This window comes from Ailuropoda melanoleuca, chromosome 8 (genome assembly GCF_002007445.2).
Source record: "Ailuropoda melanoleuca isolate Jingjing chromosome 8, ASM200744v2, whole genome shotgun sequence".
Classification (NCBI taxonomy): Eukaryota; Metazoa; Chordata; class Mammalia; order Carnivora; family Ursidae; genus Ailuropoda; species Ailuropoda melanoleuca.
Genome location: NC_048225.1, coordinates 71345660 through 71362659, shown reverse-complemented (window position 1 = coordinate 71362659; position 17000 = coordinate 71345660). Strand labels below are relative to the sequence as shown.

Below are 17000 nucleotides of genomic sequence, written 5' to 3'. Positions count from 1 at the left end.
AGTAGAAGGGTAATAGAGTGGGCAGTGGGAAGAAGAGCTAAAGTGGAGACTAAGTGTTGTCTCCGTCATTTTACTGTACATTTTCACAGAATGGTGGTTGAAGTTGACAAAGAAAACAAAACTCAATTTAGTGAAAATGGGTGGTTTTCAGAATTTCTAGTTGCAAGTTGTGCCCAACCTTAAGTTTTCGGTGTACCTATTTAATTAGTGTGTACTGTCCTGAGACTCCCATTATTAGAAATTTCCATATAGTCAGCCAGGTAGTGGGTGTTCAAAATAACACAGGAATATTAATATTTAGCAATCTATTAAAATATGTGTGAATACATCCTTGTTTTTTTAAGATTTTTAAAATTTATTTGACAGAGCGAGATCACAAGCAAGGGGAGCTGCAGAGGGAGAGGGAGAAGCAGACTCCCCGCCAAGCAGGGACCCCTATGTGGAACTCCTTCCCGGGACCGTGGGATCATGACCTGAGCTCAAGGCAGACGCTTCACTGACTGAGCCCCCCACACACCCTGAGTACACCCTTGTTATCTTTGCCGCTTCTACCATCATAATTCTATTATAAGTTTCTAGTACTGGCTTAGTTTATAATTAAATGAAGAAATTTAAAAAAAAAGGACGGACAGTGGAAAAAGACCTGGGATATCTCCTTGATACAGTAATCATTCAAGCCACAAATTAGTTAATGTTAATTTGAAACACATCTCTAGTTAAGCAGCCTAATTATATTAACTATATTCGGGTTGTAAAAGTTTGACTGGGGCCATATATACAGTTTTGTTCTCTTCCTATGGCCTAAAACTGCACGGTTAAAGCAGACATGCCATTGGTCATGTAGGATGCCAGGAAAAGAATTACGGGAGAAGTCATTTGCAACCACTGGAAAACTACTCTGAACTAATAAAGGTCCGGATTTCTTAGGAAATTACATGAGAAGATGGTGAGATTATTTTCTTTTGTAGACTTAAACTGAGTAATGAAAAGTTGACAGATACTTTATTTTTGAGAAACTATTGAAAATGCTTCCCTAAGTATTTGAACTTCGTACAGCTATTACTATCGAAGTGGGTACACTTCTTGCTAGGTGTGTTCCCCCGGGTGCCGAGTGCATTATGAATATCTACTACAGCTTTTTGAAGTCGATGGTGCTGTTATTTTTTAAAATAAGGAAACTGAAGCTTTATGATGTTGGAGTAACTTTTCCAGAAAGCTCTACCTAGACGTAGGAATCAGAATCTGCATTTTAAAAAAGATCCCAGATTATTCATGTGCTTATTAAAGTTTGAGAAGTAGGGTGCCAGAGTGGCTCAGTTGGTTAAACATCTGCCTTTGGCTCAGGTCAGATCCTGGGGGCCTGGGATCGAGCCCCACATCCAACTCCCTGCTCAGTGGGGAGCCTGCTTCTCCCTCAGTCTGCCACTCCCCTGTTTGTGCTTTCTCTCTCTCCCTGTGTCAAATAAATAAATAAATAAATAAATAAATAAATAAATAAATAAAATCTTAAAAAAAAAAAAAAGTTTGAGAAATAGTGGTCTATTTTCCAGAGTCCATGTTCATAATCCCTACATAATGTTCATAATCCATACATAGTCCTGCCTCGTTGGGTAATCTAAGATAAAAACTTTATTAAGTATATTAGCTGAATCTAATATGTGAATTTAGATAAATTCAAAATAATCCTTTTATTTCTGGTTATTCTAATTTTTGTAGATTTCAGATTTGTTAATTCTGCATTTTCCATTTTACATCTAAGGTTTCTGAGATCAATTTCTAAGAGTCAACTCACTCCTCTCCACTGCTCCTGTGGTACTTGGATTCTAACAATGTTCTAGTTTGATAGCTTCTCCACCCATTTCTTAATTGGGTTATTATTATTATTATTATTGGTATTGAGTTATATAAGTTCTTTATATGTTATTGGATATACCATTTGCCAAAATCTTCTCCCATTCAGTAGGTTGCCTTTTCATTTTGTTGATGGTAGTCTTCATATGTTACCCAGGGTGCTTTTTTAAAAGAAGGATAAATAAAGACTATGGTTTGTAATATAAAGGTTGAGTTACTCTAGGGAACTGTAGAGTCAATCCCTTTAGACATCTGTCCTTTCCGTGTATATGCCTTCTAGAATGCGATGGATGGTTACTATTCCTACCTACAATCTTAGGCATTTAAATGTAAAATATAGTTTGTAATAAGTTCATTTGAATTATAACAGAAGAAGCATGCTTCCATGTCTTGGCTATTGTAAATAATGCTGCAGGAAACATTGGGGTGCATATGTCTTTTCAAATTGGTGTTTTCATTTTCTTTGGGTAAATACCCAGAAGTGGAATTACTAGATCATATGGTATTTCTATTTTTAATTTTTTGAGGAACCTCAATACTGTTTTCCACAGTGTCTGCACCAGTTTACATTCCCATCAACAGTGCGTGAGTGTTCCTTTTTCTTCATATCCTCACCAGTACTTGTTATTTCTTGTCATTTTCATACTAGCCATTCTGACTAATGTGAGATGATAGCTCACAGTGGTTTTGATCTGCATCTCCTTGATGATGAGTGATGTTGAGCATCTTTTCATGTGCCTCTTGGCCAACTGGATGTCTGCTTTGGGAAAATTTCTATTCAGGTTCTCTACCCGTTTGTTTGTTTGTTTGTTTGTTTGTTTCTTTCTTTCTTTCTTTCTTTCTTTCTTTTTTTTTTTTTTAAAGATTTTATTTATTTATTTGACGGAGACAGACAGCGAGAGAGGGAACACAGGCAAGGGGAGTGGGAGAGGAAGAAGCAGGCTCCCAGCGGAGGAGCCTGATGTGGGGCTCGGTCCCGGAACGCCAGGATCACGCCCTGAGCCGAAGGCGGACGCTTAACGACTCCGCTACCCAGGCGCCCCTCTCTACCCGTTTCTTAATTGGTTTATTATTATTATTATTGGTATTGAGTTATATAAGTTCTTTACATATTATTAGATATATCATTTGCCAAAATCTTCTCCCATTCAGTAGGTTGCCTTTTTATTTTGTTGATGGTTTCCTTCATATGCAAAAGCTCCTTATTTTGGTGTAGTTCCAAGAATTTATTTTTGCTTTTGCTGCCCTTGCCCGAGGAAACATATCTAGAAAAATGTTGCTAAGGCCCATGTCAAAGAGATTACTGCCTATGTTGCTTTTCTAGAAGTTGTATGGTTTCAGGTCTCACATGTAGGTCTTTAATCCACTTTGAGTTTGTTTTTGTGTATGGTGTAAGAAAGTTGTCTAGTTTCATTCTTCTGCATGTAGCTGTCCAGTTTTCCCAATACCATTTATTGAAGAGACTATCCTTTCCCCATTGTATATCTTTATCTTCTATGTTGTAGGTTAATTGACCATATAATTGTGGGTTTATTTCTGGGTTTTCTGTTCTGTCACATTGATCTAGGTGTCTGTTTTTGTGCCATACTGTTTTGATTATTATAACTTTGTGGTATGTCTTGAAATCTGGGATTGTGATACCTCTGGTTTTGTTCTTCTTTCTCAAGATTGCATTGGCTACTCAGGGTCTTTGTGGTTCCATACTAATTTTAGGATTATTTGTTCTAGTTCTTTGAAAAATTCTATTGGTATTTTGATAGGGATAGCATTGAATCTGTAGATTTCTTTGGGTGGTGTGGACATTTTAACAATATTAATTCTTCCAATCTGTACTCTGAGAACTATGAAAAAATTGATGAAAGAAATTGAAGATGACACAAACAAATGGAAAGATCTTCCATGCTCCATGGACTGGAAGTCTGTACGACCTTTTAAAAGATAACCTGTAAATATGAGCCACTCAGGTTTGAAGAGCAAGGAAGGACATGCAAATATCAGCAGTCTTAGAGATGGTACCTGGAAATTAGTTTGGAGAATGGACAGGAAGCAATGAGAGTCATCTGTGATGCTAGAGTCACTTGAAGGGCTTTTTTTTTTTTTTTTAAAGATTTTATTTATTTATTCGACAGAGATAGAGACAGCCAGCGAGAGAGGGTACACACAGGGGGAGTGGGAGAGGAAGAAGCAGGCTCATAGCAGAGGAGCCTGATGTGGGGCTCGAACCCACAACGCCGGGATCACGCCCTGAGCCGAAGGCAGACGCTTAACTGCTGTGCCACCCAGGCGCCCCTAAAGGGCTTTTTGAAGTGCAGATTGAGGACAATCTGATGCCCACACTTTCTGGTTAGTAGGTTTGTGATAGGGCCCATGATTTTGCATTTTTAGTAAGTTCTCAGGTGATGATCATACCTGCTGGTCCAGAGAGCACACTTTGAGAGATACTGCACTAGATTTGAGAGGCTAGTTAGAAATTTTTTGCGTTGATCTATGTAAGATAAAACGTAGGAATAAATGCTGGCAATGGAGTTGAAGAGGAAGGGTGGATTCCAAAAATATAGAGGAGTTATAATTGACAGAACTTGTTAACAGACCAGAGTATACAGATGAAGCAGAGATGAGAGTCTAGATTGATTTCTAGATTTCTAACTTTAGTAGATGGGTGGAAAATGATGGTGCTGTTATCTCAGTAAATGGAATAAAAGAGGAGAAGTTGGATAGGTTTTGGGGTCGACCTAATGACGAGTTTGGTGTTAGACATGTCAAATGGAGATGTATGTGTGGATATGTTAGCAAAGTAGGGTACTATAGAGTTGAAGATAAGTTACAAGAATGAATTTATAAGTGCTGGCATGTATGTCCGTAGAAGAGAAATTATGGGTCCTAAAGTGAACAGAATAAAGTGCTCAGAACAGAACTCTGAAATATGCCAGTATTTAAGGTGAAATCAGAGTAATTCACCTTGAAAAGGCCTGAGAAGGGCTGCCAGGAGCTGTGGAACTTACAGAGTTTCTGTAAGGCTGTGATCAGTCTGTCAGCCCTGCAGAAAGGTCAATTGACATATGGATGCAAATGCATTTAGTCTTGTCAGAGGGTCACGGATGGACCCAGATTGTATTTACCTGAAGTTAGAAAGTGTTTCTGAGGACAGAATACATGCCTTTTGTTTTTCTGATATTAAGTTTCTATTCACTTCTGAAGAAGATAACACTATTGATAGAAATACTTGGGGTATGAATGGATTCATATTCAAGGTCTAAGCTAATATTTTAGCTGAAATTTAATAAGATGTTTAAAGAGCAAATTAAGAATCAAAATTTGTGTGTGTGTGTGTGTGTACACATAAATATTCTTTTGAGGAAACATAGTCTCTTGTGAGGTATTATTCCTTTTTACAAGACGCTTGCAGAAATGAGTGTGGAGGTTTTTGTGGTTGGTTCCTTCTGAAAGTGTTGTTTTTTTCTCCACCCCATCCCTGCTGGGGAACCAAGAATGCTATTATTGCTATTAAGAATATTGTTTTACTCTGTGACTTTGTGTGACAGCTGGGCATAATTCTTTAATAGTTTACCAATTGGCCCAACTTCAACAAAAAGAAAGACAAGGTCAACAAATGTGATAGCTGTTAGGGCAGCTGTCCCTGCTGATAATCTGACCACAACCCTTTTTTCCTTTTCTTCAGTGTTTTTTCTAAGCAGACTTACAAAAAAACCATGACAGTAAATAGAAATGACTGTCCTTCAGGACCTGGGGTACTGGTTTCATAAGCAGGATTTATCAGTGGTGTGTCAGTGTCTGGAAAACATAGTTTAAATGTGTGTGTCCAAGAACAGTATGCCCACCTCTATTTTAGGAAAACTTCTTGTGGGGTGTGTGGATTGATGGGCTCATTAGGACTCTCTGGAAAGCCGGATTTGAGATGGAACAGACATAGCCCTTTGGATTTGCTGCTTGTATTCCTCCATTAATTAGTTGGAAATTTCCCCACGAAACGTGGGCCAAATGCAGAATGAGAGGGATGGCCAGTGAAACAGTGAGCTTTCTGAAGGACCAGAATCAAGGCATGTTTTCTGTTTTGTGCACAAACAGGTCCGATCTAACAGATTCTGTGTGTAGAGTTGACTTACCCTTCACCTGTTGACCAGTGTTTTAAGGCCCGACATTATGATAGGAACACTTTTAAAATCTCAGGCTCCCAATGATCAAATGTGTAATTGTTATTTCATAGAGACCAAACTAATATCCTAAACTGTTAGAAATTTAACAGCTGACAGACCCGTCTTTAAAGATGGATAAAGAGCTTGCCATTGAGGCTGATGGGTGAAGATGGTAAATTTGGAAGATGTAAGACATAAAACACAAAGGTTCTTTTCAGATCAGTTTTGAATACTTTAAGTAATGACTTTAAGCTATACGTTTTTCATTTAGGGTTAAAAAGAACATGTTATCAAGCATATCATTGGAGTTCAAATTAACATTTTCCCCTTTTCCTTTCTTTGAGCAGGTGGTCAAGTTATTAAGCAACAAAAGATCACAAGCAGTTGGAATATTAATGTCTAGCCTTCATTTAGATATGAAAGATATACAACATGGTAAGTATAAAAATAAAAATTCAGCTTTTGCATACCCAAATTTGGGCTGAAAGATGTGCTGTTGGAGTTTTTGAGATTACTATGTTTCCCGTAAGTGCTACCAAACTTTCTACCATGATCGTTTCTGGAGGAGTTACTAGTAACTTGACTTTTATGTTGTTTCTATATTTTGCTGAAAGCCTAATTCTCATGTGACGTATTTAGTCTGCATTAATAAATATTTCATTTTTAATTCATCAGCAATATTGGTCCCACTGTGCTCTGTAACTAATTGGACTATCTCTGAGGCATTTACTTCTGGATGCCATGCTCTAAGAGTGACTGATAAGCAGGAGTGATAGTGGGGTATGTCTCAGCCCTTGAAAATACCTGGAGATAGTGCACTGGAGAGAGTAAATGTGCTGAGACTTGAATCTCAAGTGTTTGATGAGCTAACATAAATTTTCTAACAAATTGTCTTCAACCAGTGTAGGAGTTACACGGATGCTTGCTTTGACTGTTATTATTTTAAGAATGTTTTATGATTAGAGAGGTTGAATAGTAGACTGGATTGCCATGTGCAGGAATTAAATCAAAACTCAGAAGTGTTCAAGAGGCTGAATGATCATTGGTCGCGGATGTCTGTGAAGCATTGGACAGGTGCAGGGACATGTTCTCTTAGTCCTCCTGTTCCGAGATATGATGCGATGCTGAAAGAATCACAAAAGCAAATTTTTATGTATAACTTTTTAGGGTGGAAAACTGTTCCTCTTCTTTCAATTATTTGGTGTAACTATATGTAAACCCTGGGCTTTTCTATGCATAGAGGGATTGAATTATTTTTTCTAATAACCATCAAAGATAGTTTCAAATGATTCTTGCCCACTTCTATTATTGTTGGTGATTCAGACACATGGAAGCAGTAATATCAGGGCCTTTTGTTATTTCTTTAATGTTGTTTTAACCATATCTTTAACCCAGCTTATTAAATACTCTCTCTGTTTAGAGTTAGGCTGATTTTAACATTTTCTAAGTGGCTTTAGTGTCAATATTTTAAATACTTGAAATCCACCCTATAATTGACAGGCATTCCTATGCCGTATCTTCCTATCACATTTATGCTGAGAGGTATTGCCCAAAGGTGAATAGAGGAAATATATTTATATTCAGAACGTCCCATGAGCTGTCCAGAGCCTTAGAACAGATTTAAAGCAGATTGAATTATCCAATGGAATGCCAGTTTACCTATTAAAGAAATATGGTTTCAAGTATAACACAGACTTTATAAATCATGAGAACATTTAACCGGCTTTCTAGCTTACCCCTTTATGAGTGTGGATTCTATTTGTCAGCCTTAAAATACTGTGTGGAATAATTCATAAATAGCAGCAGCCTGGGATGCTCTGTCAATTGATGAGTAACTCTTAATCATAATTTAAGTTTTTATTAAACTGTTTTGATGGTGAGGAGACGTCCTCAAATTGAAGCACTGGGGGTGGTAGTCATAGAAGAGGACGCCAAGGCTGGCGCCGAGAAGTGCTTGGCGTTCGTAAAGCTGGCGGATGTAGCCCCGTTAAGTCATAGAGTGAAATCTGAAAATAATGATATGGTCCTTTCCTTCAGTGAAATGTTCAGCCCGGGCGGAGTTAATAATGAGAACCTTATGAAAAAAGGAGTCCGCCTGACATCTGTGTCTGTGGTAAAGCCAGTGAGAGTTCATTGAAAACTTGCTAGCTTAACATGCAAAGCTGACAAGAACGTGGCCTGGACGTCAGTAGTTGAAGGGTCACAGAATTATGCATCGACTTTCTCCTAGTAGGATGCGACGTGATTGCTTGAGTCACTTTGAAACCCTGTACACGGTTTTCTAAAACACGGCCGCCTGAAAATCTAAGTCTGAAGAAGCAAGGGGTAGGCCTTTCTGTGAGTCAAGCCCTGTTCTGTGTCAGTCCATTGTCTGGAACCACGATTTGCACGTGTGAATCGCTTGCGGCCTGCAGAATAAACTTGACTTCTATCAGGGTACACCTGCCCCGAGGAATCCACGGAAACATGAACAGCATTGATTTTGGCTGTGGAAGCAGCCTCAGAGTTTGTCCAGATCTCCACTATCATCTTATAGAAGAGCTCACTAAGACCTTTTGGTGGTTAGGGCTCTTTTTCAAGGTCGCAAAGCACGTTGGTGGAACAGTCTAAAGTTGGGCCCGGCCCTCTTCCCTCTCTAGACCTGTTCTTTTCATTCGTGTGAGCTGCTTTGCTCAAGGGTGTGCTATTGCTGCAACCAGCATTGGTATCTGGAAGACAAAGTAAATGGAACATTGTAGAACAGTGGGAATTTTTTTTTCTCTTTTTCCCTTTTCCCTCACCAAAACTCTAGAACAGGTTAGGGGTGTGTTTACTTTGTAATGTTTCTATTTTTAAGGTGCCGTGCTAGAGTTACTTAGTGTGGAAGGGTTAGGGTTAGAGGTGCCAAAAGTCAAATCGTGGTCTTGCCGCCATATCCGCCGAACAGCACACCCCGCTCAGACTTCGAGGTCATTCTCTGCAACAGCACACGTAGAGTAGTCAGTGTCACACAGAGTCACAGGGCAGAGAGGGAAGGAAGGATCAGGCTCTTGACGAGGTGTCCGCACGCGCAGTCCAAGCGAGGCCGTCCCAGACAGTTAAGTGCACGGGTGCGGGTGCGTGCGCAGCACGACGGTTGCCGTGAGGACGCGCGCTGCTCCAAGGCAGTTGTAAATGTGTCTGGCAACTTCCACACTATCCTGTGAATTATCACAATTTTCCACCGGGAAGGGTGAAACGGTGGTGTGTGACCTCTGGAAAACAAAACAAAACAAAAACACTCTGATGGTTTAGAATAACTTGAAGTCTAGGACGAAGGTGCTTTCCAGAAATGATCGACCTAGTGTTCTAGAGCTTAAGGTCATCCTGGCTTTAGGAGCTCCTTAAGTCAAGCTCTAGGGATCCGCTGAGGCAAGGCCAACTGCTCACCCCTGCCGGAGTCGACTTCCCTGGGTGCAGAGCCCCTTGAGTTCAGTTTGTCCTAAGTCTAGCATCTGTACTTTGGGTGGGCTGAGCTTTGATGTTTGGCCTTTGGCTCCCTCAGACTGTGAATAGAAAGTTCAGGCTTGTTGGGATAGGGCTGAACCAGTTTCTGAACTGGCTCATGTTTCTGCATTCTCTCTTGTTTAGCATGGTAATTCCTCTCTTGGTTGCTTTTTGATGCTTTTCAGATATTTGATAAATACACTTTATCCCTCACTTTAAATTACTCTCAATGGGAGGCTTGATTCAAATCATCTAGCCTATTATTTTCATTATGAGAGTTCCTACACCTCTGTCGTTGAGTTTTGTGAAAAGAGATTGAATTTTCTTTACAGCATTCTGTCTGTATTTTGGGAGTCAATGTGGTAGTCACAGCTCCAAGACAATTTTGGTAGAAGACAGTAGCTGCAGAGCAGTTCGAAATCCCCTAAGGCTAAGTTTTCTTCCCTGCAGTCTCACTGCTACGTAGCACATTCCCATAATTTATCATCCAAACCGTGATGCCTCTGAGAGTGGAAGGGATGCTGTGACTAATACTGCCCGGCCAGCAAGTGCAAAGTGGAAATTTTGCAGGCACACCAGGGGTACGGTAACTTTACTGTCAGGCCAAATGGAAACAGGTTTCTTATATAATTCTCATATACATATACATATATATAACAACTATTTATTGGCCGGGGAATTACACAGCTCGAAAAGCCTGCTTTGTAAACCTGAGGTTGTCTAGGGCTCTGTCCTGTTGGTACTTGCATCAGTATCTTGTCTGAAAGGTTTATCCCGGTTGGATGCAAACACAGCACAGAGGCAGGAATCTGTTACCTTTATGGTCTGTACCCGGCAACTAGAAACCTAAGGGAGCTGGACCCAGGACCAGTTAGGGACTTAGCTTCTGTCAGCTCCCTGAAGGATGCAGGCTGTAGACTCCTCTAAGTTTTCATGCTCTGTCATGGACAGAGGTGGAGTGGAGCCTCTCTAAGAGAGTCTAGCTATCCACATGTCCTGCATCCTTTTAGTTTCACCAGGAAACGCCCACTTCACATATTAGAATGCTAATGAACAAAGCCTCAGTTAATGATCTAGTAATTTGTAATAACTGCCTCTGAAGGATGGCCTTTCTTTTTCTAGAATTTAGATTCAATTAGCCAACATATAGGACATCATTATTTTCAGATGTAGTGTTCTATAACTTAACAGTTGTGTATAACACCCAGCGTCCATCACACATGTGCCCTCCTTAATGCCCGTCACTGAATTACCCCCTCCCCCCACCCAGCTCCCCTCCAGCAACCCTCAGTTTGTTTCCTATAGTCAAGAGTCTCTCATGACTTTTCTCCCTCTCTGATGACTTCCCATTCCATTTTCCCTCCCTTCCCCTACGATCAGGAATTCAGCAACGTAGCAAGATATAAAATCAATGCACAGAAATCAGTTGCTTTTCTATACACCAACAATGAGACAGAAGAAAGAGAAATTAAGGAATAGATCCCATTTACAATTGCACCAAAAATCATAAGATACCTAGGAATAAACCTAACCAAAGAGGCAAAGGATCTGTACTCTAAAAACTACAGAACACTGATGGAAGAAATTGAGGAAGTGTGGCCTTCCTTGCATAGTGCTGGCCGACCATCCGTGGGGAGTAGGGAAAGGACAGCTGACTGCCCCTGATGTTGCAGCTTTAACTGGCTCACGCACGCTATTACCTTCCCTCAGTACATGTTCTACAGTAGATTCAAGGTACTGTAGCAAGAGGTACGGCAGATGCATTTAATGGTATCACCCATAGACATCAGTGTTGCTCACCTTCCAGGATTGCCCAGCCCAAAGTGTTAATGGCCTTCCTTCCTTCCTTTCCTCCTTCCTTCCTTCCATCCATCCATCCATCCGTCCTTTCTTTTCTTTTATTTATTTTTTTTAAAGATTTTATTTATTTATTCGACAGAGATAGAGACAGCCAGCGAGAGAGGGAACACAAGCAGGGGGAGTGGGAGAGGAAGAAGCAGGCTCACAGCAGAGAAGCCTGATGTGGGGCTCGATCCCTAACGCTGGGATCGTGCCCTGAGCCGAAGGCAAACGCCCAACTGCTGTGCCACCCAGGCGCCCCCATCCTTTCTTTTCTTTTAAAGCTTTTATTTATGTATTTATGTATTTATGTATTTATGTATTTATGTATTTATTTATTTATTTATTTATTTATTTATTTATTTATCAGAGATCACAAACAGGGGAAGTGGCAGGCAAAGGGAGAAGCGGGCTCCCTGCTGAGCAGGGACCCAGTGCAGGACGCGATCCCAGGGCTCTGGGTTCAGGACCCCAGCCGAAGGCAGATGCTCAACTTACTGAGTCCCCCGGGAGTCCCGGCCCTCGTTCCTTTCTTCCTTTCTTCCTTTTAATGTTTGTCCTATCTAAAGCCAGCTAGTATTGTGAGCCCATGGGCAACAGTACCAATTGATGTCCTTGTTGAAATTTCTTTCTTTTCATCATGATTTGTCAAAATCATGTGTCTTGACATGAAATAAAATAATTATGTAAGCTACCTGGTCAATAAAATCGTGGTTATTTTTATTCTTTGGTCTCTAACCCTAATGACTGCTTTTTCCAATGCTCTTTTAAAAATGCAGTTAAGGAAACCTTACAAAGACAATGACCTGCTTTTAGGTTTAAATCAGAAATTCCAGGGGCGCCTTGGTGGCGCAGTCTGTTAAGCTTCCCACGCCTGGTTTCCTGCTCCGGTCGTGATCGCGGAGTCATGTGATCAAGCTCTGTGTTGCTCTCTGCGTCCATCGCAGAGTCAGCCTGAGATTCTCTCCCCCTCTCCCTGTGCCCTTCCCGCTCGTGCTCTCTCTCTCTCAAATAAATAAATCAGCAATTCCACTGAAGTCTGTCTGCTAATCACTGACCCTGCATCACGCTGTTGTTCTTTCGGTCTTCTGTCACTGACCTCCTTCAGAAGGGCTCAGAGTTGTTGGAAGCCTTATCCTGATCAGTGTGTAGGAAGAAATCACCTAGGTTGGCAGGACACACACTCTTTCATAATCAGATCTTTTTATTACTATCTGAAGAGATGGAATTACATATTGGCTTGAATTTTTACCTCTCCCCCAACCCCTTTCCTTCTATTATTTGCCAATACAGGCTTATCTCAGATATACTGTGGGTTTGGTTCCAGACCCCTGCAGTGAGGCGAATATCGAAATAAGCTGAGTTAAATGAATGTTTTGGTTTCCAGTACAAATAAAATTTATGTTTACACGATACTATAGTCTATTAAGTGCACAGTAGCATTGTATCTTAAAAAAGCATTCATATACTAATGTGGTATAGAGTATAGGAGAGGTTTGGTGGGCTGAGGACCAGAGCCAGCGGCCCAGAAAGAATTCTTGAGACTACTTTGGTGCAAAATGGTGGTTTATTAAAGCACGGGGGCAGGACCCGTGGGCAGAAAGTGCTGTGGCACCAGGGTCTTGAGGAGTGGCTGATTATATACTCCAGAGTTGGGGGAAGGAAGGAAAAAGGAGGTTTCAGAAGAACTTTCTATCCTAAAGAGGATCCACCTACAAGATACCAGAGGTCTTGCCATTGTCAAGTGAAGGTTGTTTTCCCCTCTAGCAAGGAATTAACATTTAGTTGGGAGATTCCTAGAAGAATGCCCCACAAATCCCACCCAAGAGTGGGGGAGGGGGTCGGCGGGAGGTGGCAGGGTGTCACTTTAGGCTTGGTCTTCAGCTAGCCTTCTGCTCCCTTACCATGTACCTTAATTAGAAAATATTTTATGGCTAAAAAATACTCACCATCATCCGAGTTTTCAGTGGGTCATAATCACTGAGCACGGATCACCATAGTAAGTATAATAATAATGAAAAAGTTTGAAGTATTGCGAGAATCACCAAAATGTGACACAATGGCGTGAAGTGAGCAAATGATGTTGGAGAACTGTTGCCCATAGATTTGCCCAAAGCAAGTTGCCACAAACCTTCAATTTGTAAAAAACAAAACCCCCCAAACACAAAAACCCCCAAAATGCAGTATCTGCCGAGTCAATAAAGCAAAGCTCCCTAAAGTGAGGTCAACCTAGTGCTGTGTAAAGTGGTCCAGTCTCAGAAGGGAGTTATTTTCATTATGCAGTGGAGTGAACGGAGGGTTATAGATGAAGCCTGCCTGGGGCTTCACCTTCACAGGACCAGAATGGGTGTCCAGTTCCATCGGCTCCTAGTTCACAGCCCTCTACAGTGTATTGGCTTGTTTCAGAATGAGGATCTGTGTTTCCTAATAAAATGGGAACATGCAACATGTGCAAAAAGAGAACTGGCAGAAAGGCACGATACTTCTGGCTACCAGTTGTTTGGGTTTTTTTGAGTTACTAAAGCACTGGAAAATATACTTAGCAAATTTCATCGATTCCTTTGTCATTTCATACAAATTCCCCAGTTTGCTTATTGATTCTGTTCCTTAGAGAATGAAGTGGATTTTTTTCCACAGCTGTGAATTAAAGGAGGAAAAATATTTTAAAGGGAATTATTAATTAATGGAGTTGCTTGTTTTTGATTGAACCAAGCAAAGATAAACAGATTTGTTAGAGAAAAAGCATGTTGGGTTCAGCTTATCAATGAACAAAAAGCAGGTCGAGATTACTTGTAAAAAGCTTGTGGCACATTGGGCATGGGATTTTTCTGTGCCTTTTTCTCTAGGTTACTGATGCTCAGAGAGTTTATAGGGATGTACACCCTGGTTAGGTCCTCAGGGATGCTGGCTTTCATTTTGCACTCATGCTATAAGCACGTTTCCTTATTCCTTTTCTCTATACTTCCTGGCTTTTCCCTTCATTTTTAACTGCAGGCTAGCTTTGATTAGGAGCCTGATTCCAGAGCCTTGCTGCTGAGATGTTATTTTGTCTCCCCCAAACCCCAGTTCCTATGTTGAAAGCCCTAATCCCCAGTGTGATTGTGCTGACCCGGGGAGCCTTTGGGAGATAATCAGGTCGAGGAGCTCAGGAGGGTGGCACCCATGATAAGATTCACATCCTTAAGACCAGGGAAGAGGGTCCTTGCAAGTTCCAGCCTCCAGAACTGCATGCACTAAATTCCTGTTTAAACCACCCTGTCTGCCAGATTTGTTAGCGGCACCTGCTAGGATAGACGGGGATCCCAGTTCTGCTGAGGGTTAGCAGAGTGATGACCTGGGCAATTTTCTTCATATCTCTATGGCTCCATTTCCTCATTAGTAGAAAGGGCTATTAAATGAGGTATTTCCTGTACACACACACACACACACACACAAATTGTCCTCGCCTTTCACACACACACACACACACACACACGCACACTGTCAATATTCATTCTGTCCTCGCCTTTCTGCATTTCTTAGGAAATGAGTTGCGGTGATAGGCTTTGGAGGTTGTTGAAACTCACGTGCTGGGCAACCAGTGAAGAGAGAGAATGTAAAGGTTATGTATTCCTCCTTCCGTTGTTGTGAACAGGTTCTGCCACGAGCCTTTGCCACGAGCAAACCGGGTGGTGGAATGCAGAGTTGCTCCCGACGGCATTTGAGAGCCAGATGAGAGGGGAGAAGTGGGAGTCCAAGTTCAAGGGGCGCAGAATGGAGGCCGCTCCCGTGGCTCTGCAGCTTGGGTTTCCTGTCAGTATTACTGAAATACTGAGTTACCCAGGCGGTGTCCGTCCCTGGTTTCTGGATGGAGATCAGATGAGGATGATTTACACGACCAGCCCGTAGAAGTTGAGCATGAGTACGTCTTTGGACTGTACGTTACCTGCACGGAGAGCGGTTTGTTTTGGAAATTTGAGAGGTGGGGCAGTGTCCCCTAACTGTGTGGCTTCTTAATCGTGGTCTCTGGGCGCTGTGAGCTCGCCGTACTGCACGTGTACCGCTGTTGGCTCTGAGAGGCTGGGAGGATAGCAGGGGGGGAGTTTGGCTTTGTTGCTCCCGTGGGTCTTGGTCAGGAGCAAGAGTCGAAGTGGAGACATGGACAGGTGTTTCTGCTTCTTGCTTTGGCATACTGTTAGACGGACAGTTAAACTAGTTTCTAGCTCTGAGTATCAATATAAAAACACTTCTTTAAAAATCTGGAAATACCCTTTTGAACTATGGGAACTTGTGGTAACTCTTCTCCTGTATTTTGATAGCCTACATGCAGAGCAGTTCTTTTACCCTGTGGGGCTGCCACCGAACAGTGTTTTTCTTATGAAATTTTCTACCAAACAAGTTGTAGATTACACACTCCTGGTCTTTTTTGTAACATTTCTGGCTTCATTCTTGGAGACACAAGCTTTTTCACTGGCCTGTTAATTACCGTAAGAAAGTTTATCCATAATCATTTTTTTTTTGGTAATATTCTCAAAAATTGGGTTTGGTGTGGGCAATGTTATTTTTTCCCAGTAGGTTTTCCAGTGTCCAGTTTCTTTATGAAACTCAAGTTTACAAGGCTCACTTAGAAATTGCTTCATACCCTTTTTTTGTTACCTTTATTTTGTTTTCTTCACATGGGATATGGACTTTTAAGACCTGTTTATTATATTCCTTGAGACATTAAAAATCTAGTAAATGCTGTTGGGAGGTTTAGTGAATGGTTTTCATTGAAATGTAAAGTCACTTAGAATTAGAAATTTGAGACGAGAGTGGGCTCCATCCAGTGAGCTGTGTAACCTTTTCATCATTTGTAGCCTTGTCGTGGAGAAAAGTGCATGTGCAATAGGTCCACTTTCATTAAAACCTACTTTTAGAAATTTAATATCAAAATATGTTTTAATTTAAAATATAAATTCGTTACCTAGAGTTTTTTATAAAAAGAAAGACCTCCTAAATCATTTTAAGTCACACAGAGAGTATTAAATCAAGGGAAAATGAATTATTATAAGTCTTTTATTACAGGCTCAGAAAAAACCTGGGTTGAACTTAGCTTATATTTTTTATGACATTGTTCCACAGTTGGGCTTTTTGATTATGCTTTTATGGGAAGGAGAAACACAATACTTGAGGCTGTTCTGAAACCGTTGAGTTTTGGATGCGGATAGTCTTTCCTGCGTTGCCTTTAGTGTCTGATTATGTATCAAGTGTTTGCGTGTTTATTTTTGCCCCCCACCCATCTCTCCCCTGTAAGCTCTGTGAGGCCAGAGACATAGCCCACTGCAGCTCAGCTCAGGGCGTTTGCCCCTATAATGCTGTATCTGCTCTTCACAATCCTCGGGTGATTGTTAGAGGAATTGCCCGGGACCGAGAGGGGCATGTAACTCAGTGTAAGTGCGTCATTAATCAAGCCAACTTTGCCCCTTGATCTGCCAGGCGTTGAAGGTGCGGTCTTTGCAGCAAGATTCCTTTTGCATAATCCTTGAGAGGGGTGGGGATTCGGACTATTATTTGGGCGGTGGGGGGAAGGTGAAGCCCTTTCGATAATAGAGTCCCGTATATATTTCAAAATTGCCTTCTTGAACATTCTGTGTGTTTTGACACGTGCATTTCCAGCACCCCAACGTGGCCACCCTCAAGATGCTTTCTGGTTTTCTTTATCCTTTCAGGTGA

At 41.2% G+C, this 17000-nt stretch overlaps 1 protein-coding gene across 1 annotated transcript in view; it reads left to right on the top strand.

Moving 5' to 3' along the window:
• The window catches only part of FMN2 (formin 2), a 376980-nt gene that overhangs the window by 166459 nt on the left and 193521 nt on the right, over window positions 1–17000 (top strand). The window contains 1 exon segment of the mRNA XM_034667639.1: window positions 6353–6440. Coding sequence (XP_034523530.1) covers window positions 6353–6440 — 88 coding nt within the window.